The sequence below is a fragment of the Nelusetta ayraudi genome, unplaced genomic scaffold, assembly GCF_046127955.1.
Source record: "Nelusetta ayraudi isolate G7.1 ecotype Tasmania unplaced genomic scaffold, CSIRO-AGI_Nayr_v1 ptg000002l, whole genome shotgun sequence".
Lineage (NCBI taxonomy): Eukaryota > Metazoa > Chordata > Actinopteri > Tetraodontiformes > Monacanthidae > Nelusetta > Nelusetta ayraudi.
In genome coordinates this window covers 4,893,810-4,921,406 of record NW_027466052.1, presented here as the reverse complement: position 1 = coordinate 4,921,406, position 27,597 = coordinate 4,893,810, and the positions used below count along the sequence as shown (strand labels likewise).

General features: G+C 44.6%; 1 protein-coding gene across 4 annotated transcripts; it reads right to left on the bottom strand.

Annotated features, from left to right (window-relative positions):
• Positions 1-1,291: 1,291 nt before the first annotated feature.
• On the bottom strand, positions 1,292-26,946 carry gramd2aa (GRAM domain containing 2Aa). Of its 4 annotated transcripts, none has more exons than XM_076018826.1 (12): positions 26,696-26,946; positions 18,680-18,784; positions 14,033-14,090; positions 12,317-12,668; positions 11,375-11,478; positions 10,010-10,108; positions 7,527-7,598; positions 7,324-7,380; positions 5,875-6,052; positions 3,696-3,789; positions 2,524-2,628; positions 1,292-2,241 (listed from the first exon to the last, which is right to left on the bottom strand). In XM_076018826.1, exons 1-12 carry the CDS (start codon positions 26,824-26,826, stop codon positions 2,238-2,240), a joined length of 1,359 nt encoding a protein of 452 aa, XP_075874941.1. In that variant the 5' UTR covers positions 26,827-26,946; the 3' UTR covers positions 1,292-2,237. The 4 variants fall into 4 exon arrangements, with proteins under 4 accessions (XP_075874941.1, XP_075874958.1, XP_075874949.1 ...); XM_076018843.1 differs by having other exon boundaries at positions 12,317-12,389; positions 26,696-26,944; XM_076018834.1 differs by lacking the exon at positions 26,696-26,946 and adding an exon at positions 25,012-25,986.
• Between the last annotated feature and the right edge of the window lie 651 nt (positions 26,947-27,597).

Sequence of the window (27,597 nt, the reverse complement as noted above, 5' to 3'; positions counted from 1 at the left end):
GACGAAATATGGAGCGAGCGCTATCAGGATTGTTTCTTAAGAGATTGTCCACTAGATGTCAGCCTTTAGTACGCTTTAATGCCCAAAAGTATCTCTATCCTGATTGAGCCTGTCCTATATTATTGATCGAAAACAGATCGGTGATTAATTTTCTCATTTTTGGGACATTTTTGTGTGGATTTATGAATAAAAATCAATCACAGCGCACTTCCACAATGGTTTTAGAACTATAGAAGACAAAAGGTGGTGTTAAATTTCAGAAGAATTAATTCAAGTGAAACATCAGATGCATAGAATAAATTCAAAGTAATAGTGAACAGAGCCTCATCTGTATTGTCTCGTATTGTTTCATATACTCGTAGATTGTGTGACGCAATACCAATATTCATAAACGCTTCTGTATAGATTTTGCCATTTTGATGAGTGTAATGTTGCGTAAATCCCATCGTGGAAGCCGCCCACACATCTGTTTTCACAGGTCATACCTCCTCCTTTTTCTCAAAGCACATCGGATAACCTCGCACACATCCATATTTATAAACTCCTCCACTTGGGTGAAAGTTGGACTTCTGCAGCTACCGAACATTTCCAGAAAACACACATTTCTGACCCCTGAGCAGTGACGGGTTATTAAACTGAAACAGGTGGAGGAGAAGCAACAGTGCGACTGCAGAGCCAACGGCTCCATATGGACTGAATTAAGCAGGAGCTGCTTCTGCCAAAACGTTGCTCCAGTTATGCAAAGGTTACCACAATCTGCCGTACTATACGAGTTCAGGTTTCTCATGGTGGTCTCGTAGATAAAGTCCCAAATTTATTGGGAGTCAGACGGTGAAGCCCCAGCAGGCTCAGTGATTCTCAAATGTAGCTGAAGTTCCATATCAAGCAAAATCCACATTTTTACACTTTTCTAATTTGCCTGTCTATCCTCTCAAGAAGTTCCCAGAAATTAGAAGCATTCACCTTTGACTGCTTTCGCCTGCTCCAGTTTTCAGACAGTCAATGATAAAACACACATGGTCCTTTGTGGCATCACCTGTCACTTATGCCCAGTTCTGATACCCCTGGCAAAATTAGAGACCCCACCCCGAGTCAGGTCTTGGCTCCACCCTTGGATACTGCATTCTTTTTGTCCAAGGAAGGTCCAACAAAGCAGAATTTTAAGCAGAATGTTGGAAACAGCAGGCGAAATATGCTGCTTTCTACATGGAGTGTTTCACTGTGGTTCTTTTGAATACTTTTTGTGGCTGCTCCCCAAAAGCTTGCGATAAAATAAAAGTGAAAGTTGAAATAGATAGAACATGGGACCTTTGAAAGCTCCCAATTTTTATTTCTTTTTATATTATCTTTTTTCTCCAGTTTCTTTCTTCTTTGACAAATTTTACAAGTGCTGTATTTTCACTTGAATTCACCAAATTTAGAAACATCTTCAGATGTGGCCTCTCAAGTCTTTGATGACTTCATTTGAAATGCTTACAAGAAAAGAAAAGAAAAACAAACAGGAATTTCTTTCAAACAGCATTAAAACTACAACGAAAAAAATAACCCCAGTCGGAAATATGTTTTTTTTTACACATTTAAACGTCTCATTCACATTACGGCCAAACGTCCACACTTCCACTTCTTTGCAGGTCTGACAGGGGGAACTTCATTCAGTCAAGTGTCTGTGGTCGTAACGTGACCTCATCCTTCACATACCTTCAGAATGACAATTGAGTACCAATTATCAAAGCATCAACAATAAAGCAAACAAAGAAGACAAAAGTCCTACAGTCTTTGACGGTTACACACACTGAAAATGATGCGGACAAACGTTAAAAAGTGCATTGTGGCGGCTAGCATCAGCCTTCCTACTGGTGGCCGGGCCGAGACGCAACCATGAAAATAAACATTTGGTTTAGTGCTCTAGTAGTCAGAGTATGTCAGTTAGTAGTACATTTTACAAACTTCTGTGAACTATCTTAATGACCAGTCTTTGAATTTCAAGTAATCATTGTTTCATTTTTTTTTTCTAACCTCATTTTCTGAGTTTTGTCACCGTTCGCTCTGTTTGTGAGTCACATGGTTGCGGCATGTAGTCTGTTTGCATAGTTGGGAAGCGATCATTAAAAACAGGAAACCACGAGAGAAGGTCCTGTGAGGCGGCTGGGCTTCAGGATTTATAGGTTCAGGTCCTTCAGGTTTTGGGACCGTTGGGGTGGGCGGACAATCCGATTGGTCACACTGGACAACCGTGGCTACCTGGATCAGAGGAAAACCAGCCATGCAAAGGAAGAATAATTATGGAAGTATTAGTATAATGTGTGCTGTATTATTGTTTCCTAAATAAGAAAAGAGATGCTCAAGTTTATTACATTATTATTACATTTTTATGACATTTTTTTTCCTTTCCTGAGGCTCTCTCTTCATTATCACTTCTCTACTATGACAACATTGCACCCGTGTATACTAATTAAAAAAAATAAATCTTCAATAAAAAGAAGTGCGGTTGCAGTCAAGGTGTACGATGAGATCGGGCGTCACCTCTCTCTCAGGGGCAGGGTGGGGTTGTTGAGGAAGGAGAGCTGCTGCTCCAGGCTGCACACACGGAAGGCCAAGTAGCACGACGACAGGATGAGCAGGATAATGCTGATGAGAAAGAGAGAGAAAAAAAAAATGCAATATTGGATCATAATAACCTAATAAATAAAACCAGGTTTGTAGGACATTGATTTTAAGGGGGGTGTTGCTGCAGTGTGCTAGGATGAACGCCAGGAGGCGTCATTTGGCAATACATTTGGAGACAGAAGACCTCTGATGGTTTATTTTATCCTGGGGGTTTCCAGAAGAACCCACCACTGGGGAACTTGTCAAGCACGTCTTATGCTCATCCATCACATCCATGAGTCCGTGTTTTGGAGTCTCTTCTCTTTCTGCAGTTTTTTTTTCCAATGAAACTTCACTCTGAAGATATTAAGCACTCTTTAACCTCCTCCATCATGTTTCAGCAATGACCCCTTGAAGTTGCCAACATAAAAACATTGCATAGCTTTTAGTGACTTTGTGGTCGCACCAAAATAAGTTTCAATTCAATTTCAAAATTGAAGAAAATATCAAAGGCTTCATCGGGTGCGTTCCCAAATTAACGCTAAACTGCAAGTTTGTGTTTGTTCACTGAGCTGCTGTGATCACTTTAATATGATCTGTGGGAGCAGAGCCACAGTCTCTCCCTTCTTTCCCCCCATGGGTTTTTTTTCAGTGCGTCGTCAGCACAGTGATAAAACCCTCAGAGCAGATAAGGGTTTATTGCTCCCTCAAGGCCTCGCGCTGTCGATGAAGGACGGCCCCCTACTGGTCAACATGTCGCCCCGCCGTGCTGCAGGGCAGGTGGGAAGGAGGGCAAGATGCTATCCGGGGCAAATTATCCGGCACGCCGCTTTGAGTCTTGGTTATAATTAAGCCTCATGGGTTCGCGGTTGGGGGTGGGGGGGTGGGGTGGGAGAGAAAAACACAAGGCTGAGAGGAATTTATCTGCTCGCCTCTTTGAATCTGCCACTATTTATATCATCTTGTCAGTGTTCACCGACAAGATGTGTTTGTGGGAGGAGGTGACGGTGGCGTTGTTGATGAGTGTGTGGATGCGGGCGTGTGTGTGTGTGTGTGTGTGTGTGCGCGCGCGCGCGCGCGCACGAGTGTGTGTTCCACTCTGTACTCACAGCAGGGTGAAGAACTTGAGCAGCTGGTACTCCATCTGGCCCAGCTCTGCCACTGGCTCTGATAAAAGACCTCTGTCTGTTTGCAGAGCTCGCTCTGTGGACACACAAACACACACACACGCACACTGTATGACATAAGACCATTAACACAACTTTGTGCGACGGTGCTACATGCTTCCGTTTTAACCGCGCCACCTGCTTGTTTGTCTGACAGTGAAAAGATGGACTCCCGCAGCTGAAAGCTCTGAAAGCTTCACGGCGACGGTCCCACATTACGTGGACATACTTGCCGACAACAGTAGCGTGTCTCTATCATGTGCTGTCTAATGGTCCGTATGATGTAAGCGGCATCGCTTTTGACTGATCAGTGAACTTCTCAGAGATGAGAAACTCCATCTTTTCCATTTCACCACGCACTCTCCACTATTCAGCGCCTTAGGAAACCATGCTAAAAGAATTTTTTGGGAAGACCCCTTCATGGTGTCACAAAGGGCATTAACGTATCTCACAGGTGAGTCGCCACACAACCGAGCAAGGTGTTGGCCCCGCCCCCTGACACCACATTGTTTTTGGTCCTTTGGTCCAGCAAAATCTCAGTGTCAGCATCAGGCTGCAAACAGATGGCAAAGGAAGCAGCTGGAGATCGCAACCAATTTAGTGGTTAATTAATCATGTCGATTAATTAATCTGCTTGATGATGATGACGATGGAGATGAAAAATGGTAAGGATTTGCTCACCACGGGACGATGAAGATTTCCTTTCAATCTTTGTGGTCCCTAATGTAACACGATGACATGAATCCTGGACCTCCGCACCCCAGCGAGTGGTTCAGAAAAGATGCTCTTGAAAGATGACGACATGTTTAGAGCGGAGGCTCTGAATGCGAAAAAACAAACGGCTACTGAGCATGGAAATTTGGTCTCTGAACATGAATTCACGCCTCTGCATTTTTTTCTTGTCTTTTTCTGAATGAAAACACTGAAGCGCGCCAAGGCGCTACGTTGCGCGCCGCACGCGCTGCCAAACTGCAGCGTAGTTTGTAGGGCTTCTGTGTTGTGTAACGACAGTAAAGCGTGACCCTTGCACACAACGCTGCCTTTACTAGCCGTACCCTCCCCCCACCGGAAGCCTGTCACTGTCTGCTATCTTTTCATCTCCGTCATGAGACGTGAGCGAGCCGTGCGCTGCCTGCTTGATTGTGCGTGGCTCCTTTTCATCTCCTGAATGAAAACCGACACAGTACAGGTGCTGACCGTGTTAGCGCTAAATTCTCCCTGCACACTTCAGCTGCGCTTGGCTGGTTTTTCATCCTTTTTTCTTATTTTGCTAATCTCTGCTTAATCTGCATCAGTTTAAGCCTTTTAATACAACCCCACACTACACACACACATACACACACACACTCTGACCTAATCTCCATTTGAGGACTGACATGTCGTTGCATAAGAGCAATGTTGCCATCCGACAGCAATTACTCCCTTCCTGTCGCGCACGCACGCACACACACATACACGCAATTCTAAATTTGAAGCTATGCACAGTCACATGTGCTTCCACTTGGAAAACCTCTGGATTCTTTTCTCTCAGGTTCATGCAACAAATCGTACTGTGGTCTGGGGAAGTCAAGCCGATTTCGCCGCTTTGATTCATCTGCTGGCATTGGCAGGTTACTAATAAAATATAAATAAAATCTGTAATATTTGTAATAAATACATTTGTAGCAGTTTCACATCACTAATTTTCTAAAAAAAAAAAAATGACGTACAGCTTTCTGTTACTAACTGGGGAAACCCTTGTGACATCACAAAGGGCTGACCTCCAGAGTGGTGCAAATTAACAGGATAGAGACACACATTAAAGTGAAGTGTTTTTTGCTGAGTATGGGGCATTTCGGTTTGTGTAAATCGTCTTGGCGAGCAGCTCCAAGCACGACGTCATTCAATGAAAAAACATGTGAACGTAAACATTAGTACATTAGTAAAGTATGTTGACGCAACATGAAACGTCAACATCTGATGTGCAGCCGCATGATATCTGCAGCGTAATCTATTCAATAGAAATTGTGAATATTCCTCTTTGCAATGCTGGCCGACTTCCGACGGTGGGGTTCAAATATTAAACTGGCGGCCTTGACAGAAGCCTTGGACTCGGCTGCATCTTGCAGGAGAATCTTATCACCTTCCAACAACTGCTCCGACTTGAGGGGTGGGTCGGCAGGGCTCAGGCTGCCTGCCGAGTTGCCCAGCAGGTCCGGGAGCGAGGAGGACACCGACACTGCCGACTGGTTTCTCCTCCACTTTAACACTGAAGGGTACTCGTCCACGGCGGGGAACTCGTCCGTGGCGGGGAACTCGTCCTGCAGCGCAGAGGCGGGAGAGGAACGTCAAGGCAGGGTGTGAGTTTACACTTACCACATTCGCACATGGCAAACACAAGGAAAGCAGTAGGAACCCAGCAGGAACCCAATATGAACCCAGTAGGAACCCAGCAGGAACCCAGCAGGAACCCAGTAGGAACCCAGTGATCTTAAACGTCAAACCTCTATTATATCTTTAAAGACCCTTGGCTGTGAATTTTGGTGGCCTCTAGTGGTAAGAAAGTGCACCGTGAGCAATTGCAATGTAAATCCCTGTAATATATACAAGATATATGTATATATCCCTGTATTAAATACAAATATTTGTACTCACAACAACAATGATTTCAGGCTATGGATTTGTGTTGCTATAGATGATCAGCCTGAAATCTCCTTCTTCCCCTACAGTACAACAAGCAGCAAACAATAGTGCACAATAACATACGGTGCTCTTGGATCCACTGTGGGTTGTGTGCAAAGTGAAAATAAACACAAGAAATGTTATTTGCAAACGTCTTGTTTTACATTTAATTTTATTTATTTATTTTCTTCTGGGTCCACCGACTGGGATATAGAGTCAGAAAGCGTAAATTACCAAAATACAAACTTTAACTGACACGACTCACAGTCAATCTCATCATCGGCTTTTTTGAATTTGAGAGTAAGTCCAAGCACAAGTACAACTTTCTTGTCTATCCACACCATCTTTTGCTTGGTGCTATGTTAGCAAGCTACTGCTTCTCTAAATGTGCCGTGGCCATGGATGTATGATAAGAACTGGATACTGCACTGCCAATATGGCGGCGTGCCGATTTTTCCCAGTGGCCACTTGAGGTACTGCAGTAAAAAAAATGCATTTTGTTCCCCCATAGACCACAATACAAAAAGAAACACCTTTAAAAGGGCTCACAGGAAGACTGTGACCTGAAACGCGATTTTGAGTCGTGATTTTCAAAAAATGGTAGGTTTCAAAAATTGTGTCCAATAGAACACGAACACACACACACACACACACACACGCACACAAGGTGACTTGGGCGAGCACCCTGATAGTATCTGCCCAGCTCCGGAGATAATTCACTGTGATCCTGCCGCTGTAGCAGAGTGATGTATCGATCCCGTCTGCGCTGCGGAGGTTAGTCGGCCTTCAGTTCTCAGGTAGATTCTATCAGGCGCCCTCACTCACTCGCTCCCTCACGATGTCATTGTGGCTGCTGTTATCATTGGGTGGATGAGGGGATGAGAGGAGGTGCCTACTGGCCGCCACTCACCAGCGATAAGGTCGGCTCCTCCATGAACTGCTTCAGACTCAGACTCTTGCCGTTGACCTGCAGAGGCGACAGCGACGTCAGAGTCATACTTTTATTTTCATAAGACATTATTACCATGTACATTTGCAACTCTAATATGAAGCTGAACATCTAAATATCGACTACGACGTTTAACGTGTGTGTGTGTGTATGTGTCCCCTGACCTGAAGGTGTGTGCAGATCCTGCGGAGGACGTCGTACACACTGTCTCTTGACAGCAGAGAGACAAATACATACTGTGGAGAGAGAACGGTGACAAACGTGAGAGTAAAAACTTTTGTTTTTTGTTGTTGTTGTTGCAGACAGTGTGAGACCTTTTTTTTTGTGAATAAGGGCAAAGCAGCAGCTTCACCAGCTACTGGCAACGAAAGTTCTCAGAACCTCTATCCCGGAAAAAATAAATAAATGCTTAGCTAAATGCTTGGCTGCTTGGCCTTGTTTAATACAAAAAAAACCCTTCCTATTACATTTATTTAATCATATTTATATCATAGTTTGCTTATTTGGTGTGCAATAATTTTCAAGAGTGCCTTGTTTATGGTGAGTTTTTATCATGCATAGGTTGTCCTTTATAAATTCTGTTTCATTGGATCTGTTGCTGTCTGGTCATGCCGCTGCTACACTGCAATTTCCCAGCCTGAGATCAATAAAGTTCATCCATCCATCCATCCATCCATCCATCCATCCATCTGTCCATCCATTCACCCTTCCATCTATCCATCCATCCATCCATTCACCCTTCCATCCATCCATTCACCCTTCCATCCATCCATCCATCCATTCACCCTTCCATCCATCCATCCATCCATCCATTCACCCTTCCATTCATCCATCCATTCACCCTTTTATCCATCCATCCATCCATCCCTCCATTCACCCTTCCATCCATCCATCCATCCATCCATCTCACACTGTTGTATCTCCACCTGTAACCTCTCAGTTACAGGTGGAGATTGTTTTTGTTACAAACCAACAAACAAAACCTGTCATCTTGCCCAAAATGACGTGGTTGAATAACACTTGAGGGCTTTCATTTTAGAGCACAAAGAGGATTTTGTTCTAATCACTTTCATTCTGTGGCGCCGCGTCACACCGAGCGAACCCAAAATCTCCCTGAGCCGAGTCTCTCAGGAGCGTTCAACACGCACCGTCCTCGTGTGCATACTGTATGTAAATAAGGCCTAAAAATGATACAACTGAAGCTTTATTGTACAGCAACGTAAACACAGGCTGAACCTCCTCCCCCATCCCCACTAAGCCACACTTTTAGTGCACAGATCATGTATGTGCTCGTGGTTACGCAACAGACGTTACACAATGATACAGACATACTTTGAGATAATGCGCGATACGTGACTCATTGTCCTTGTGCGACAACTGTGAAAAGAGCGGGAACCGCTCGGTGTGGTTTACAGTCGCGCCGGCGCTTCTGTTCGGGCAGCTGAGTTTACATACGACTGAGGAGCGGCCGAGGAGAAGTAAGGGAAAGCACGCAGCAAGCAGTCCTAGAGGAAAGTGAAGCGTAACACTGGCCCAGATTTCTGATAAGCATTCAACGTTTATTGGAATTGTTAACCAGCTATTTACGTAGCACTGCGTGGTTTATGGAGGCTTTTTTTTTTCCATTAACCTGAACTTTGCGTGGCCCCGGTTTTACTGTGGAAGCGGCAGGTTAAGATCTCTTAGTATAAAAATATTTCAGGCTGTGGAAAAACCTGCATCCTGATCTTAGTACAACTACTGTATTTGTCAGTCAGCTCTTCTTTTGGGATTCACAAATAAGATTAATTTAAGAGTTGCAACTCAATTTAAAGTGTGAGTTACTAGAAAAAAAATTGAATAAACAGTGGCGCTCTAAATACTTGATTTCAAATCTTTGGCTATTGAAGTAAGCAGTGAAAGAAAATAATAGATTACTGAGGCTGACTGGCAAATATTTACACAGCACCAGTTAGACTATGAAGACATACTTTTATTAACCTGAACATGGCATTGCTTTACTGGTATGCTAACATTAAATGGATGTCCTTTATTATCGTTCCCTGAGTGAGAGAAAAAAAATTTGATGGAAACTTTTTGCCGCAGTACCAACAGTGACCAATGAGGAAAAGTGAAAGTAGCCAAATCCAGTTTTAAATGAATTTGTCCTTAGGCATGTGTGTTTGTCTTTCTATGTGGCCCTGTGATGAACTGGCGAATCATCCAGGGTGTCACCCTTCCTTTGCTCAGTGACAGCTGGGAAAGGATCCAGCAGACCCCCAACACCCTGAGTTCAGGAGGAAGCTGGTTTGGAAGATGGATGTTTCCGACACGTCTTAAAATGATCTATTTCAGGCTTTATTCAGCTCGACATCCTGGGAGTGAAGCATTATGGGAGCAGAACAGTGTGTCTTTGAATAGACCACTTAACGAGTAACTGAGTCTTGATGTGGCTGAAGGCTAAGAGGCCCTTGTGAGCGCTGCTGTGACGGTGGAAAAAGAGAAAAAACAAAAATAAAAAGGCTGTGTCCCTAGGCTGAGCTGGAGCTCTCACCACTCTGCTTCTATCAATAGAAGCATGTTGTTGATTTTATTTCTGTTGTGGTAGCACGCTGGGCTAGTCGGCGCTGGCGTTTCATTAGCGGCGAGCGTGACAGAGGTGTTTTACCTTCTGGCCGGTGTCAGTGGTGATGGCCAAGCCGTTGGGCACCAGGCCGGCTGTTTTGTGCTTCTTCACCAGCCGCACGGACACGACGGGGATGGCCACCTGCGTGAGGTAAAGTGACAGAGGAGCAGCGTCTCAGTGAGAGGATGTGAGCTGATGATGAGGAAATTCACAGGTGAGATGAATCATTGGCGTAGAGGGAGGGGGAGAGGAGAGGGGAGAAAAAAAATCCCCTGCCGAGAACGACTGAGCGGACACGCAACGTGTCTGGTTTCAGGTTAGAATGTTTGGAATGCAGCCGCAATAAGAAGCTTATTGTCACTCAGGTATCAGGGGCCGTTTGCTTTCAAGGAAACGAGGGGGAAAAGGCAGAATGAGCAGCATCAAAGACAAGCACATGATCGCCCTGCTGAGGGTCAGCGAGTCTCCCCGAGCACCACAGAGTCGGAGTTATTATTTCTCATCACAGGACGCCGTAACGGGAACAGTCGGCCTCGGTTAGGGAATTCCACGAGGGTCCGACTGTGTGTGGCGACCAGTGAGGGCCCGTCAGCGCCACCTAGGCCTTCTCTGCTGGTCTAAACATACTTAGAAAAGTAAATGTTCCCCTTAGGGATGTTAACAATTAATCAACTATTGATTAATTGTCGATTAAGAATTTAATCGATTCAATTAAATTAGTTGCAATTAATTTAACATTTTTTACACGGACAGTTAATATCATTTTAACAGTGTAGTATTACTTAAAGGTTAAATAATGTGTTCCTTACACATTTTTCACTGTGAAATTTAGGTTCTTAGGAAAAATCGCCACTTATCAGTTAATCGTTAATCGATCGATAAGGTCAATCAACTAACGACTAATGAATTAATTGATAATTTGCATCCCTCGGTCCTGTAAATAGTTATCGTAGTCTGTTCTTTTCACATCATATAATATCCAATAGGTTGCACTGCTTCCATTGTCGTATATTACAGTAGAGTTTTTATCCAATCATATTTCAGCTAGCTTGTGTTGTCAGGTTCCATGAAATCTGGCTTAGGCCAGCAGAACCCACATTGCAGGCTCCTGTTTGCTGTGGGTGAACAGACCACCGTCAATTGCGAAAGCCAATCAGATTTTGAGTCTGCGATGCCGAGACCAGCTAGCTGGTTTTACGCTAAACTTCACACGTACGCGTCCTGTGATTGGATTCCAATCAAGCCGCAGCGTCATATTGAGGATATTATGAGATGCATTAATTTAGGGTGGATTAAGTATGACGTCCCTGATGGCCTAGGCGTGAAACGCACGGCGCGCCACTGGCGATGACGGGCGACTCATCCAGCCGTCTGACTGTTAACGTCCCGAGTGTCAGTCGTCCCCACCTTGATGTCCTTGCCGAAGAGGTTGGCATAGAAACACAGCCAGTGTCGGGAAATGTAGAGGCGGCCCTGCAGGAGGATGTCTCTGAGCAGAGCGCAGGAGTACACTGGGAGACACAAAACAACAACAAAACAACGACAAACAGCCTTATTAAAACACACACACACACACCCAACACAGAACCTCCACCGGCAAAATTCTAATTATTCTTTGTGATGTTCACTGCTCTGTTAAAACATAGTCAGGTTTTAATAGAGATTTTTTTGTGTGTTCTTTTCTGTATTTTAGACACATTTTAATATAAAATATAAAATATTAATTTACCCCAGTTTGACATACACTTTGCCTGCCTCTATGTTGATAAAAGCCAATAGAAATTTGTATTAAAAACGTCTCAAAATTGCATCAAATGAAATTTGTCCCTTCATTCAATTCAATCAGAACTAATGATAATTACGATGAGAGGAATGATGAGAGGAAGATTAAGATTTAAATGATGAATTATTTTCTTTTTTTGAATTATCAGCCTTTTAGTCTTGATATTTTTTCAGCAGATCAAAATCATCAAATCAATTTGCCCCTCGGAACTCACTTCAGAAGTCAAGAACTCCTGCTGAGCACATCATCGACACATGAATCAGCATTCAATTTAAGCAAAATAAAACATTTTGGATTTTTTATTTTTATTTTTTTTCATTTTAAAACAGAGCGAACGATTCTCAAAACACTAACATCACATATTCCGGCCATAAAATCCCATAATCACCCACACGTAAGCCACTAAAGCACTTTTAGTACTTTAGTACTAGAGTAATGGTAGTACTTTAGACTACTAAAGTAGAACAACGGCTTCACTAAACAAATAAAACAAGAAAATAAAACCCGCAAATTCTGGAGAGAGGTCACATGCAGGCGGAGGTCAAGCAGCGGGCGCTGGGTGTTACCTTTCATGAGGATCTCATCCTTGGGCACGCACTGGAACAGTTTGTGGTACTGCGAGTTGTACTTGCTGACGGTCTGTGCAGAGGGACAGGGCAGAGTCATGAGCAGCTCCTTGGCCGCCGCGCGGCCGCCGCCTTCACCGCCGCCACCTCCGCTGCCGCCTTCGCCGCCGCCTTCGCCACCTCCACCTCCGGCCACTCTGCCGCCTCTGGCGCCGCCGGCCGCCGCCGCCGCCGCCACCACTCTCTCCCTCAGCGGGCGCGAGCTCTGCACCAGGCTCAGCACGTTGGCGCCGTGCACACACACACACTCACGCACATCCAGGGCCTGGAGCAAGGCGCTGCAAGACACACACTGTTCGCCCTGCCGCCGGTCAGTGGTGGTGCTGACTGACACACACACACACACACACACACACACACACACACACACCTGGCTCTACACTAACACACAGCTACAGAGTAACAGCAGCAACCTCTCGCGGAATATACAAGACTCTCTTTCTGTCACACACGCACCTTCAGTGACTCCACACTTTGCTCACACCCTCCCCCTCTGTCTCTCCCGCTCTCTCTCTCTCTACACACACACACACACACACACACTCACGTTGCCCTTCATCATTCAGAGCTGAAGGAAACACACCGCGGCTCAAAACGACTCTGTCTCTCCCTCTCTCTCTCTGTCTCTCTCTCTCTCTGTCTCTCTCCCTCCCTCTCTCTCTCTCTCTCTGGGCTTTTCCCCCTCTTTCATCCCTCGTCAGTTGGCAGCTGACAGAATAAAAGTCCTCACCTCTTAGAAGGAAATCTCACTTTTTCTCTCACGTTCACATCCCAATCAGCTACGTGCACGCACACACACACACCCTCGCCATCCGGCTGTCTGTTCTGTCCTATATGTCCTCTCCTCTCCTCTTCTTCTGACTTGTCTCAGCTCTTTCTCTGTTATAGTTGCTGTTTTTTTTTTTTTTATTGTTACCTGCCTCTTCCAGTTTTTTTCGCCTTTCTATTAATAACGCCTGCATCCTCTTCTCAGGAAGAAGGATGCTGAAAAGCATCGGACTGGGAGGCTCTACTCGCCACGTACATAGGGATTGTTAACTCAACAGTCTCAATTAAATGAATATATTATGACTCACTGACTGGACTCACAATGACAAAACGGTTGTATAACTCTAGAAGCAAATGGCTTTAAAAAAAAGAAAAAGTGGGAAAAAAACGAATGCATTGCAAAACAATGATGGGTTGATGGAATTAAACAGTGAAAAGCAATTTGCGAGATGACTTCCGTGACACAGCAGCAGGGACCTTTGTGAGGTCAGTGCTGAGACATGCACACATCCAAAAGTGATGATGGATGAAAACAGTTGCAAAATGAAGGAAATGAACACATTTATTTTCTTTTTGACCAAGGGCCAAAACCAAGACTGGGGACCTCGTGGCTCCAATTAGAAAATTTAAAAAAACGAGTTTACATAGTGGAGCAAATCTCTCAGTCATGCATCCAAAAGCAATGACTCCATATGCATTTCACAAATGTTTTTTTTTTTTAAGTATATAACTGCTTAAACTAAACCCTCAATTGGGCTCAAGACCTCTTTCATACTCGTCGGAAGACAACCAAGAATAAAAACCACTATATCATTTGAAACCATTTTCACCACATCATCTCATTAACACGGTGGTGAAAATGCGGATTTTCAATCAACAGAGACTCACCGAGCCCCGGTAACATTTCTTGACATCTTCGTAGGAGAGGTCCTCGATCAGCTGGAACCTGGAAGCAAAAAATAAAAAAATAAATCAAAGGTTTAGTGGGTAATAGCTGGAGAGTTTGACAGGAAACAGTGACATCAAGTGGTCATATTTTAGATTGTAGCGCTCTTTTACTCCTCGTCCCTCTCCTGAGCTTGCCAGTGAACTACAGTGGCCTGTGCACACAAACCTGGATACTGCATCCACCTTCTTCTTTCTTGGTGGAAGAAATATGGCAACTAACTGGAAGAAAGACCCTTAATGCAATATATTCTGATATATAAGAACTGTTTTATGGTAGGAAAACCAAATTACTTTTATTGTGCTGCGAACATACACTTTTATTAATGAATTTATGGACATTATATAAAGCTTTTACCAATATAAAAATCACAAATCAGGACAGATTTTACACAATGGACCTTTAAAAATCATGTCATACACAACAAGTCAGCACAAGTCATCATCAAAACTGAAATTCTTTGGCTGTGTGTGTGTGTGTGTGTGTGTGTGTGTGTGTGTGTGTGTGTGTGTGTGTGTGTGTGTGTGTGTGCGCGCACAGAGCACGTTGGTCGGGAGTCTCTACATGACGTAACTGTCATCAGTGTGTGCAGAACTGCAACACAATCAAAGACAAACACGGCCTTTGTTTGAGCACAAATCAATAGCAGCCACGCCGGCAGATCGCAACACGGCTGCCCTAAATAATCACATATACACGTGCACACACACACACACGCACACGCTGCTGGCATCTTTCTTTGACTTCAGGAGGAAGCAGTCAGACGTCACAGCATGATTTTCTTATCTGCAGCTGGTGGAGAACGACGGAACCTTCCGGCGTATCACACACACACACACACACACACACACACACACACACACACGGTCTCATCAGGACATTAAGGAGAAACGTCACTGCTGCCCCAGTTCAGATGACAAACACGGCGAGATGAAAAGTTGTATTTTTTTTGAGGGATGACTTCCTGCCAGTCCCTCCTCTCTTCCTGTGTCCCTCCTCTGAGTGGCGCAGCAGGTGATTGACGGCGAGCGGCGCTGATACCGGAGGAGCAGGATGCCGATAAAGGGAGACGTCCGATAGCGGCCTCATGTTTACAGTGATGGATGATCTCGCCACGTGGAAGTCTTTTTGTTTGTTTGTTTGTTTGTTTTTTACACTAAGCGACTGACAGCAGGAGGACGGAGACGGTCGTGACATCTCCCACCTGCAGAGGCAGCAGAGACACCATGAAGTTTGCTTCCTCCTCAAAGACAGGACGGCTGAAACTAATTTGTGAGCGAGTACTTATATTTCATGCAGCTGCTACTTCCTCTCTCAATATGTGACATCAACAGAGGAATATTTACTGAAAATTTGTACTAACTATATTTACTTCTATATAGTCTGTTTCTGCATGGACTTGCACATGGACATAGATTTTTGCAAGTATATGCATGATTCCAGTGTCATTCATGCTGATAACTGACTGTCTGGCAGACACTGATGTGACGATCTGATATTCCTGCAGCAAACTGGACTTCTGTTGGTGGACTTCAAAGAGCCCATCCTTGACTTCTGTATGTCAACGAGTGTATCTGCTCCCTTTGTGATGTCAGAGAGGGCCCTGATAACATCTCACAGAACCATAGCTAGGTGTTGGCTTCGCCCTCCGAGTCCTGCCTTGTTTTTTGTCGCCTTCCAAACTTGTTAAAAGTCCAAAAAGGTCAAAGTGACGTCAGAGGGGCGTCGTCTCGATTTCCTCCGTCCTGATTTCTGCAAAACACTTCATGAATATTCCTCCACATGGCTGCACTCCTCAGCCGGGACGTCGGAAAACACGACGGCAGCACATTTGTATTCTCCTCGACGCTCGTCCCCTGCGAGCAAACACTCAAGTCGCCGCCAGGTGACCGTGCTACACAGCAGCTTTTGGGTCAGGTTTGACTGAGAGACGCAGCAATTCTAAACTCTGGACTTGACTGACAGAAGCTTTGTACCTTCCAGGTGTTGACTCTCCAATCCCCGTTTGACCTCAGTGGGCCGGCGACAAAAAATACAACAGGCTACTTTAATGTATCTAAATTTCGATCTATGTTTTCCTCAAAGACTTTTAGGGAACTCAGTAAGCAGTAAGCATTTTGCACTGCTGGATCTAAAGAAGGTTCTATGTAGAGCTTCAAAATGCAAAAGAAGACAGCGAGCTTTTCTGCCTTTGCCATCAGGAGATCTTGACAGAGTGATTACTTGACAGAAAAGGACATGGAAGCCAAATTCTTTGCACAATTTTTGGCTCTTAAAGGCTGCAGTCTTAAACTTTCGATGAGCTGATGAACAGCCTATTTCAGTTAAATTGTTGTTTTCAACAAATTGCCTGCTCCATTTTTTTCCTCTTGCTCCCATTTCTTCATTTTGCATTTTGACGCTCAGTGCAAAATGCAAATTCTTGCAATTTCTTAGCTGCTCTTAAGATTTTGATGAGCAGTGTATCAGCGCTGCAGCTGCGTAACAACAAATGAACCAAACTGAAATAAAAATAAAATGACAGACAGCAGCTCCGGACTCCAACTCGCAGATTCGTTGTTTCCCGCGTCGACGTGGAAAAACCGGCCTGTTATCCTGCGACCGTTGTGTGAACAACTAGCAGGCGTCTGCCTGCCTGCCGCCTATAAATAGGTTCCGGCACGGCTCTGCGCTCCCAGGTGGAGAGCAGAGCGTGATTATTAAAAACACAGGAGGCTCTGCGGGGACCGAGCCGAGGCCCTGCTGCTCCTCTCCTCTCCTCTCTCTCTCTCTCCATCTCCATCTGTCTCCCGCTTTGAGAGCAGATCCAGGGCTGGATCGATACCGTTGCAACACGGAGGTGAGCGTGAGAGGAAAATTATTTGGGAGGGAAAAAAAAAAAACAGCTCCAGGTAATTCACTTTCCATATAGGAAGGGGGGAACTGTGTGAGGATTAGAAGCAGGTCCTGATGGTGCGGGAAGATTCTTCAGGCGGGGATTGTTTGTCACCGGAGGTTTATTGAAGGTTCAGCCCGCGCTCTTCCCAAGTGTATGCGTTTCACCACGTCCTCTCCTCTCTTTTTTTTTTTTTTTTTTTGGTCTTTCATCTGACGCACGTAGACGAGCACGCGCCCTTGTCGGCGCACCTCGCCGCCCTTGGCTGCCAAGGCAGGATAGTGAAACTAATTACAAGCTCAAAGAATCCCAAATTGAATCCTAAATTAGAAAGCGAACACCTCCCATCAGCGGCCTGGTGCAGGAGCCGACTCCCGGTCAATAATTTAGCCAGAGGAGGAGAAAGTGGGACTGAGAACAGTGGGAGGAGCAGCAGGAGCCAACACAGAATACACCAGCACTAAAAAAAAAAATAAAAAAAAAAAAAAAAAAATCTGAGAGAAAAGAGGGAAGTCCACTGGGTTTGAAAATAAAAATATTAATTTCTTCAATCAGAAGGTTTTTTTTTCTTCTCCTGCCATCATGAAGCAAGAGCGCCAGCATAATAACATCAGCCATGTTAGCACGGCGATAAACAACCCCTATATAATCCCTATAAGATGTGAGAGCCGTATCAAAGACAATGAAAACAATCGTCACATATCAGAGGATGAATATTATTATTTTCATCCTCAGTGTGGCAGCTTTATTGCTACTGGCAGTGGGAAATATACAGACATGTACATATGAGTTTTTCAGTGTGCAATATTTGTGAGTGGAAAGCCTGTGCTTTCCTAAAAATAAAAAAAACAACTTCTCATGACAGAAACCCAGCAACTTAAACGCCGACTGTTGATGCTGACCTGCATCAAAAGCCAAATACTGATTTGCAGTTGCAATAAAAGGACATTATCATTATTTATCATTATCATTATTATCATTTAGGGCGACACGGTGGCGTAGTGGTTAGCGCTGCCGCCTCACAGTAAGAAGGTCGTGGGTTCGATTCTGGGGCCCGGGCCTGGGACCTTTCTGTGTGGAGTTTGCATGTTCTCCCTGTGATGGATGAACGATCAGCAGTGTGATGGCGTAAAATGCCACAAACACGCGGTTCTGCACACAGAGCGTCCAGGTCCCTCCCACTGACTGCTCTGGCGCTAAATCCCATCCCATAACAGATTCCCCGTGGAGGATTACAACGCTCCTGCGTCCAGTGCTCCTTGCATAACACCCGCAGCAAACACAAACACACACGCAGTGGGTTTGTAGGCTAAACATGCGTCGAGAAAACCAGCCGGCAAAGCGTGTCGAGCTGGATTTCACACATTTCGTGGACGCACGGCCACAGAAACGAGGTTCTCGGTGTCGTATCCATCCTGAAAGCCTGATTTGTTTGCTTTTTATTCGGTTCCTGTGCAAAAAAAAAAAAAGAATCCCTGTTTGCGGTCTCTTTGTTTGCATGCATGCTGCTATTGTTCAAGATCAAACATGGCTGAGATAAAAGTAACAAAATAAGTTGCTGCTGTGAAAACAAAATCTCCCAGGGGCTGGAACCCATGACCGCGCACAGGATGCAGATGGTGCGCGAGTGAGGAGGAGAAAAAAAAAAAAAAAAAAAAAAAGGAGGTCAGGGAGGCGGCGAGCGCGGCGCAGCGCCTGTGCGCGTGATACTTGCCTGAAGTGTCCGTGCGCGTCGTCCTCCTTGGAGGGCTCCAGGTCCTGTGACGGGAGCAGGCCCGCTTCCTCGCTCTGCTCCGGCTGCTCGCTCATGCTCCTGGCCCTGGACACACAAACACAGCGGCCGCGTGTTAGCAGCAGGCGCCGCTCGGGCCCGCCGGCTCCCCGGCGGGCGCATGCGGACGTTTGTTTTTCGGCGTCTCGGCTTCAAACGGAGGAGGAGGGCCGACGGGGGGCAAAAGGGGTGAGCGGAGTCAACGCCGGCCGACGCGGTGATGCAACCGCGCTCAAAGTCGCGTTTACATGAGAACGTTTGCAGTCAGCAAAACACAGCTGCGCTCCCGCTCGCTGTTTGCTTTTTAATGGGGGTCAGTGTCGGCACTCGGCTGGACGTCGTCTCGCCAAAGGTTAATGCACTGAGGTGTGCAGATGGCTGACCAGGCAGTTTTTCACTGAATGACATTTAACCCTTCAAGATCTCTCACGTCGCACTACACGGCTGAATGTGGTGGAAAGAAAGATTGTTGTGCGTACGGTTTTAAAAATGATCGACGCTTCGAACGGAAAACAGGTTCATTCATTCATTCATTCATTCATTCATTCATTCATTCATTCATTCATCTGTAATAAGACCACAAAAGCTCAATAAAAAAACTACATGTTTATTTCTTTGTACCTTCAGCGAGCTGTTGGGCTAAATAATATATACATTTATATACACACACACATATATATATATAATATATGTATATACTGTGTATATACGAATATCCTGTATATACACATATATGTATATGTATATGTATATGTGTATACATACAAACATACATACATAGGTACTAGGGTTGTGCATCTCTGGTCTGTGGCCGATACGATACGTATCTCGATACACTACCAACGATTCGATACATTAAAGATACGATACGATTCGTATATTATATTTCCGATACGATACGATTCGTATATTTACGATACGATACGATTCCCCCTATACGATGCAGTGCGATTCAGCACAGTTTGATCCAACACAATGTGATTTGATTTGAGACTCCGATGTAAAGGAATGATGCTATGCAATTCAATGAGTTTGATTATTTATCCACCAAAATACAAACATTCTGTATTTTTCAATTTAAATGTAAAGGTCTTTTGTGAACAACCGGTTCACAATTAACAATAACAAGGCAAGTGCAATGAAAAATAAATAAACCTTTCCTTATTGCTGCCAAATGGAATAAATGTAAACTCTAATTGCTGTTGCTGTAAACAGACACCAGCCTGCCAACTGTCATAATAAAACAGTCACGACAGTGAAATAGCTTGGCTGTGATGAGAAATTGAAGACAGAAAAAGATTCAAATACTAAAATAATAATAATAATAATAATAATAATAATAATAATAATAATAATAATAATAATAATATCATGGTTCCTTGAACTCAATCAAAATTAGTACGCAATGCAACTCCTCATTGGTGTGTGACTTTCAGTCCATACTGTATTATTCAACCGACATGTTCCACTCTAAGGTTTTTCTTTAGGAATATCAGCTGATCCACATGATCGGGGTGAAGCAAACTGCGCTGTGCTGTAACTTCCAGTGCTGGGCACTTTTGGCTGTAGAATCGTTCCACGAATAGCCGCCGAACGATGGTGTCGTTCACGCCAGACTTGAAGCTGCACGCACATCCGTGTCGTTTCTGCGTTTTTTTTTTTGTTTTTTTAACTGCGCTGTGCTGTAAGTTCCAGCACTGCGCTGTGCATCGCTGTATCGGTCTGTGACAGACGGAAAAACCGATGTATCTCGATTTAATCCCAAAATTGCATCGATTCACGGCTGCTCTACCGATGCACTCGCATCGTGCCCGCGCCTGTCCGTGTATCGATACGTATCGGTTAATCTTCCCATCCCTAATACATACATACATACATACATACATACATACATACATACATACATATACACGACCAGTCAAAAGTTTGGACACATCCTATGAATTCAATGTCTTTTCTTTCATTCTCATGACTATTGACATTGCAGTTTCTCACTGAATGCATGAAAACTACATCTGAAAACACATGGAATTATGTAGGAAACAATAAAAAGTGCAAAATAACTCAAACAAGTTTTACATTTAAATTCTTCAAAATAGCCGCCTTTCATAAAAAAACACATTTAGAGTTATTTAAATAACTCCTTTTCTTTGCTGCATAATTACATATGCTTATATATTTGATGTCTTCAGTGTCTATACAGTGTAGAAAGTTGTAAAGATAAAAAAAAACAAAAAACTTTTTGCTGGTAGTGTATATGTACATATATGTTTTATTTATTCATTCATTGTAGATCTGCTCGAACTCCTTTTCCTGGCCTACGTCACTTTTTAATTTTGCCCCAACAAATATTTCTCAAGGGGGGAGAGAATATCAGCTTAAACATGAGCCTCTCCATAAGTCCTGCACCGTTTGACCCAAACTGTTTTCTTCAAACACTTTGTCTGCGCTCAGCGTTCAAAAGACGAACACCGCGAAGAACCACCTCCAACTCTCTCAGCTCCTCAAGCAAAAACGACTAATCTCATTCGATTGTTTGTGTTCTTCCCCCGCTGCCGTTTGTTTTGAGCAAAACAACATTGACTTTTTCCACCTTTCAGCTCTACCTCGAGGGCGGTATTTGCGCGCTAGGTGCGCGCCAGCCTCGTCGGGAAGGGAACATCGCTGAGAACCGGTTGGCCATCACGGGGGCTAAACGAGCGGCGCTGCTGTTAGCCGCAAAAGCCGGCCTTTTGTGCCTCCTCCTCTGCCGACCTACAATTAATCGCGCGCAAACAGCGACCTGCCCTCCGGCACACGTCCCTCTGGGAGGCTGGGCGCGGTGACACCACCTGCCCCGCTGTAATTACAGGTGCTGATGGAAATAAAGTCCCACGTGCACTTTCCAGTGGATTATCTCTAATTGGCCAGAGGCTTCCTGTCACCCTGTGACCTGTTCAAACAACAAGGCCTTCCTGGACCCGGTGGTTTCACATCTGACTGGTTATCTGTGATCACACAGGGCTGAATGAGAGGGGAGAGGCTCGCCGCGGGATACAAGGCAAAGCTTCATGGATCTTTTTTTTTTTTTTTGTTCCAAGCGTGTGGTCTTAAAGGTAAACTAGAGCCTTGTAGGGAGGAAACCAGTTCAAAGGTTTGTTTATTTTGTTAAAAAAAAAAAAGGAAATGGTTGGTGGAGGAAAATTTGAGCTGGAAGCAAAGTTTTTCGCAAAAATGTAATTTGGTTTTTGATTTGGATGGAGTAAGAAAGAACACACGCATATAGATTCTTGTTGTATCGTCAACATGTTTGATTTCTCATGGTCATGTGGTAGCAGTAGGTGAACTGAAGTCAAAAGAAAAAGTTTTTTTTTTTTAAAAAAAAGTGATTTCTGAGTGTTGTGAGATGAGGCCGATGAGCCGCTATCAAGCAATAGCAAGCAGCATAAATGAAACCGTGACGTCAACTCATCTTGCAAATACTACTTTTTTTTAATTATTATTACTTCTGTTCTGATTTTCATTTCGTTGTTTCTACGTCACTGGGTTCCTACTCGTGGTTACAGCTGGCAGAGAGAAGTGGGACCTGAATTTGGACAGTCCATCCTTGAGTTTTTATTCTACTTTTTTTTTTGAGTTTGGGTTGAGAGAGACGGGGGGGGGGGGGACAACTCCGATAGTGACTCTTCACCCAACAGCTGTGGACTTTCTGAAGCTACACTCTGTGCTGCTCTGGGTTCAGTTCTCAGCTCCTCCACTGGCACCATTTATGCAGCCTAGTAATCAGGTGAAACACTTGTAAACAACCCAGAATGTCGCTTTACATAAACTGCGATGAAAGTCTCTGGCTGTTTATTTTCACAGTTTGCATTTTGGAGGTGGAAGGAACAGTGAGCTGGTTGTGCATTTATGTTTAATAGGATTCCACCAGGCCTGCTGCTGCTGCTGCTGCTGCCGCAACAGGAAAAACACATCCAAACACACAAACTGTCTCTTATACATGCCAGCGACCCCTGTATGACACTCGGGTTTGCCAGTTAGCCAACTGTTGGGTACACAGAACACACAGCTCTCACTCTGGCAGACTGAGCTCAATGTAAACGTATGAGGAGAAAAGGAACCCTGTTTCTGTGAGTCTGAAAACAATCCAACCAACCGTAAACAACCGTGTTTTTGCAATCTGATCTATTATTATATTTTCTCTTACAAATAATTTCATTTTCAAGAAAATGAAAAATTGTTGTCTGTAAATACAAATACAACATTAGCGCAGCGCTGCTAACCAAAGCCAACGACAGGTAGATGGCGAAAACACAGAGGAGCAGGTAAGCTCACCTCGAACTTCCTGCAAACAGCATCTCTGTATAAACTTTTTTCCCCCCCTGCCTTGACTCCGCCCCCCTCCGTGTCCTCCTTTATCTCGGGACGTAAACATTTTCTGCTGTCACAAGACATCCAGCAATCCAATAACTGTAATCTGATTAGGGGCCGCTCGGCCCTGGGATCGCTGCTGAGGAGTCCTTGAACTCTCGCTGCCTTCTCCCGCCACCGAGGCTCAAAAGTGAAGTTGTTAAAAGAATATGCACTGTACTCCCAACGAATTATCTTTCACTGCCTTTTGTTGAACTCAATTTCCGAGACGAGGCTTATCTGTGAGTTTTGTGCTAGGTCCTATCTCTCCTGTAGTAGATTCTGCTGTAGCTATCGCCTGAAACACACTCTTCCTCCCCCAACAGCTGCTGTTGGGCAGTTCGATAAGGAAAATCAACGCCGACACGACAGACGTAGGCCTCACTTTCACTCCACTGGAAGGGTAGTGGAGATTCAGACGGGAGCTTTTCACGATGGACGTGTCGAAAGAAAGAAGTCGGACTGGCAATCTCCAGCACCGTGCAAGGTTAGAGGATCCACTGGGGTAAAAATAATAAGAGCACGTGGCCTGTCTACACCTGCTCCTGTCTTGTAGCATTACAATCATGACACGTACTGCTTGGAGTGAGAATACTCCGAGACGAGAGGCGCATTTTTACTCTGAGGCCCTCTGGAAGTACATGTAACTTTGCAAAAAACAACACATTTTTTGTATTTAAAAGCAACCTGCCAAGAGAGTAAATATGCAAAATAAACTAGAGCCTAAGTTGGCCTGTGAATGTCTATTAAAACTACCTGGTCTGGATTTTTAATCAAATAAATTCTGAACTCTGGTTGCTGGTTCATCGCACAGAGAAAGATTTTTTTGTCGGGTTCCCCTTAAGGTAAACAGAGGGACTCTAGCATGGCAAAGTCAGCGGCTGCCAGTAAAAGAGACGGTGGAGCACTAAATGTGTTTGGTCAGTGTTGGTGTTTGTTTACAACCAGAGTGAGGACGCCAGAAAGGTCCGACGCCGGTGCACTGAGTGAGTCTGCAGCGCAGCAGAGGTCCAGCCTTTGGACTCGGCACTGCTTGAGACCTCCTGAAATAGCCTCTCCATTGTGCATGCACCTCAAAACAACCTTTGATGACCGATGCGTGTGTGTAAGTGTTGCACGGCGCTGTGCAGTCTGAAGAGCACAATAATTATGGTTTGTGGCGAAATCTAAATTAGAGTCCACTGCGATATGCAGAGGGAAAACTGTTTGTGTCTGAGATGTCTCATCAGGTGACAAAGCATAAGGTCATTTTTTTTTCATTTAAATACATATCAAGACCTGTGGTGTAAAGTAGCGCCACTATTGGGAGTTCACAGGGCTGAACGAGGCTGTTTATAAATCTAAACCCTTCCGGTAAGAATATTACAGCACTCTTGGCTTTTTGTCAGCTACTCAGCGCTTGACTCTATAAATAAACGCAGTCAGAAACAGACGTGGTCATGATAGATAAAATAAGGCTGGTTACGCTGCGGAACTGGAAAATGTGCTTTATAAAATAAAAGCGAAAAACGGTTGAAAAGGCATAAAACGGTAACTTTTGGTAATATCGCCTAAGTTTCACAAGAATAAACAATCATTAATTTATAGTATGGAATAATCAGTACATACAAAAAATATTTGTAGCGGGACTACAAATGTTTTTTTCTGATTTTTTTATTTTTGCCCATAAGAATCTAACAAAAAATAAACTGCGTATGTGTTAAAATCATTCATAGCACAGCATGAATAGTTGGTTGGAAATCAAATCACATGCATAACAATATTTTTTGCTACGTTTATGCCAGTTTTTCTACATTCCACGTGTCTTTGTTTTGTTTTTTCCAGCTCGACCTTGGCCGGAAGTGCTACCCTTCCTCCCGCTAACTTGACGCTAACTCGGCTCCTACCTGTGGCTTCACAGGCTGTGGCGATTTTCCCCGTCTTGTCGCCTCGGTCCCCCCCGTAACTTGTCAGACCTGCGCTGCATCTCTCCTCGGAATCATCACATTTTTCGTTTCCCACGAGAAAAACAAAACAAAAAGTAAATCCAAAACCAGCGTCTTTAAAACAGAAAAGGGCCGCGTCTGACGCGGAGAACGCGGTGGCGCTGCAGCCTCCTGTGCGCAGCAGCAGCAGCGGTGGGCTGAGCTTCACCTATCGCCCAGTGTGGCTGTTTACACTGCTGCGGATTAAACCAAGGCTCACGGCGCGCGCGCACGCACACGTGTGTGCTCATTTACATCAGCAACACTTGAGGAGGGAAAGACACTGTTGCGTGAAAAGTTTTTTTTTTTTTTTTCTTTGCAGCTTGAACTGAAATTAGTCATGATTCAAACTCAAACATACAGGAGATATAAATACAATTTCAGATATGTTTATCAAAAAACAAACAAAAAGTTCTACTGCAACTACTTATAGTAGTAATACTACTAGTTGTTGTTGTAGTACTCGTAGTTACCTAGTTCTACAGGTTATGGCAGTTTGGAAACACCTTCGGTTCTGCACCAGTCATTTATGTTTTCATATACTCATGAGCAGTCATGTCTAATTGCTGCTGAATTGATTGTCATTGAACAAGCAACAATGGAATTTAAATTCTCAAGTCCTTTGGGGGCCACAACAATATTTAACTAAAAGTTTGTGTTTTCTTCCTCTTTTCTAACTAGAATAAGGCGGACTAATAACTGAGAGGAAAGCGTCGTCTGAGTCTGTGTTACATCTGAACTGTCCTAAAATCACCTTGCTGGCCGATAAAACAGGGTTATAATTAAAGGTTAGCTGAATGGCCGCACCAAAGTCATAAATAAGGGGAAAATGTTTCGCAACGTTCATGTGCTGTTTGAGCAGTGTCACAGGTCTTTGGTTTATTTTATATGTAAGAACACACACACACACACACACACACACACACACACACACACACACACACACAAACAAGTTTGTTTTGTCTGTTTACACTGAAATTTTTTTTTCGATAGAACTTCAGACGAGTTTGAGGCTCAAACACTTTAGCAAAGGGATGTAATGAAGCCCTGCACTCAAAATACACCAGTAAGAAGGCATGATAGGCTCAACACTGACTAAGGTCAGTAGTTCCTCCAAAATATCCAAAATGAAATTCTGCAATAGCGCAAATTATGTACAAGAAGATGCGGTCTTGTGTGCACCAGCACATAAAGCACAGGCAGCTGCCTTTGCAGGACGCGGGATAGGTGGTGCACAGTTTTTTGGGAGCAACATCAAAACATAATCTCTCATAATCCGTACTAACTTGCCGTCAGAGAGTCTTGATAGCAACACGTGCTGCGAATATTTTGAGCACATTGAAAAAAGGACAACCCTAAAATCTTACGCAGCACCATGACAAGATGATGGAGTTCATAATGATATGATGTTTTTAAAAAGATATTCACTCCCCAAAATGAACTATTTCTTTTGCACCTCTACGCAGGCGTCCGAAGCAACTAAAAACACTGCGGATGTTTGAAAGAGAAAAAGCTGTGTCGTGGTCAGAGCCTCTGACCAGGTGGCGCTCTCACCTGCCTCGGCCACCCATTCCCCCCCCCCCACCTTGTAAACCCGCGAACCCACCTGGCTGCTATCCTCTGGCTGCAGTTACCATGGAGGTGGCGGTACTGGGCCAGCGGGTAGTATCTGTCCTGGCCGGGGGCCTCGTCGGCAGGCAGGGCCTTAGGGCTGGCAGCGTAGATAGTGCATCCCATGAACGCCTCCTGGAAGTGGCGCTGGTGCGTCCCGCAGCCAGCCGCCCCGCTCGCAGTGGTGCGTGCGTCCTCAGGAGCGCCGCGTCCTCGCCTGATGCCGGCCAGCTGCTCCGCGGCGGGAAAGCCATTGGCTCAGCACATTGCTGCTTTAACCCCTCCCCCTTTCTCTCTCTCCCTCACACTCTCTGACTCCAGCCCTGCCCTCCTCCACCTCCCTCCGTCCCTCCCTCTCTCCCACCAGGGATAATCAGATTTCTCATTCAGGCCCAACAAAATCATCTCCGGCGTAATCACTGGCTGCCGCTGATGTGGACCTCTGCTAATGCTCGGGGCAGGACTCTCGCTACAGCTGCATTAAGGCCAGATAAAAATATCCCCCCACTGTCTGACAGACACCGTGCCTGAGCGGGGAATGTAGGCTGGAGACTCGCGCTCGCCGCCGCTTTAGCGACACAACGTTTTAAAAGGTCCCCTGCGAGGCCGACTTTCAGCTCTCTATTGATGCCTCAGATCAAATAAGAACTGCAGCAACCGTCTGATTTATGGGTGGCTGGGGTGGAGTTTTTTTTGCACCAACTGCATTGGGGAAACCACTGGCTCATTTTTATTCTGAGCACGAGCTGCCCACTTCATCTACTTCATAAATTAAATACAACACTGTGGCGGCGTAAACATTTCTGGTCCAGTCATTTTTAAAATCGTATCTTTGTGAAAGGATTCCTTCAACTTTCAGGTCATGCGATGCTGATTTGTCAGCAGGTTCTCACATGA

Coding starts and splice junctions, on each gene's coding strand:
- gramd2aa (XM_076018826.1), bottom strand. CDS start 26,826: ATGGGATGCACTATCTACGCTGCCAGCCCTAAGGCCCTGCCTGCCGAC. Junction 18,785..26,695: donor AGCCAGAGGATAGCAGCCAG/GTGGGTTCGCGG, acceptor TTGTGTGTCCAG/GGCCAGGAGCATGAGCGAGC. Junction 12,669..14,032: donor AGAAATGTTACCGGGGCTCG/GTGAGTCTCTGT, acceptor CAGGGCGAACAG/TGTGTGTCTTGCAGCGCCTT.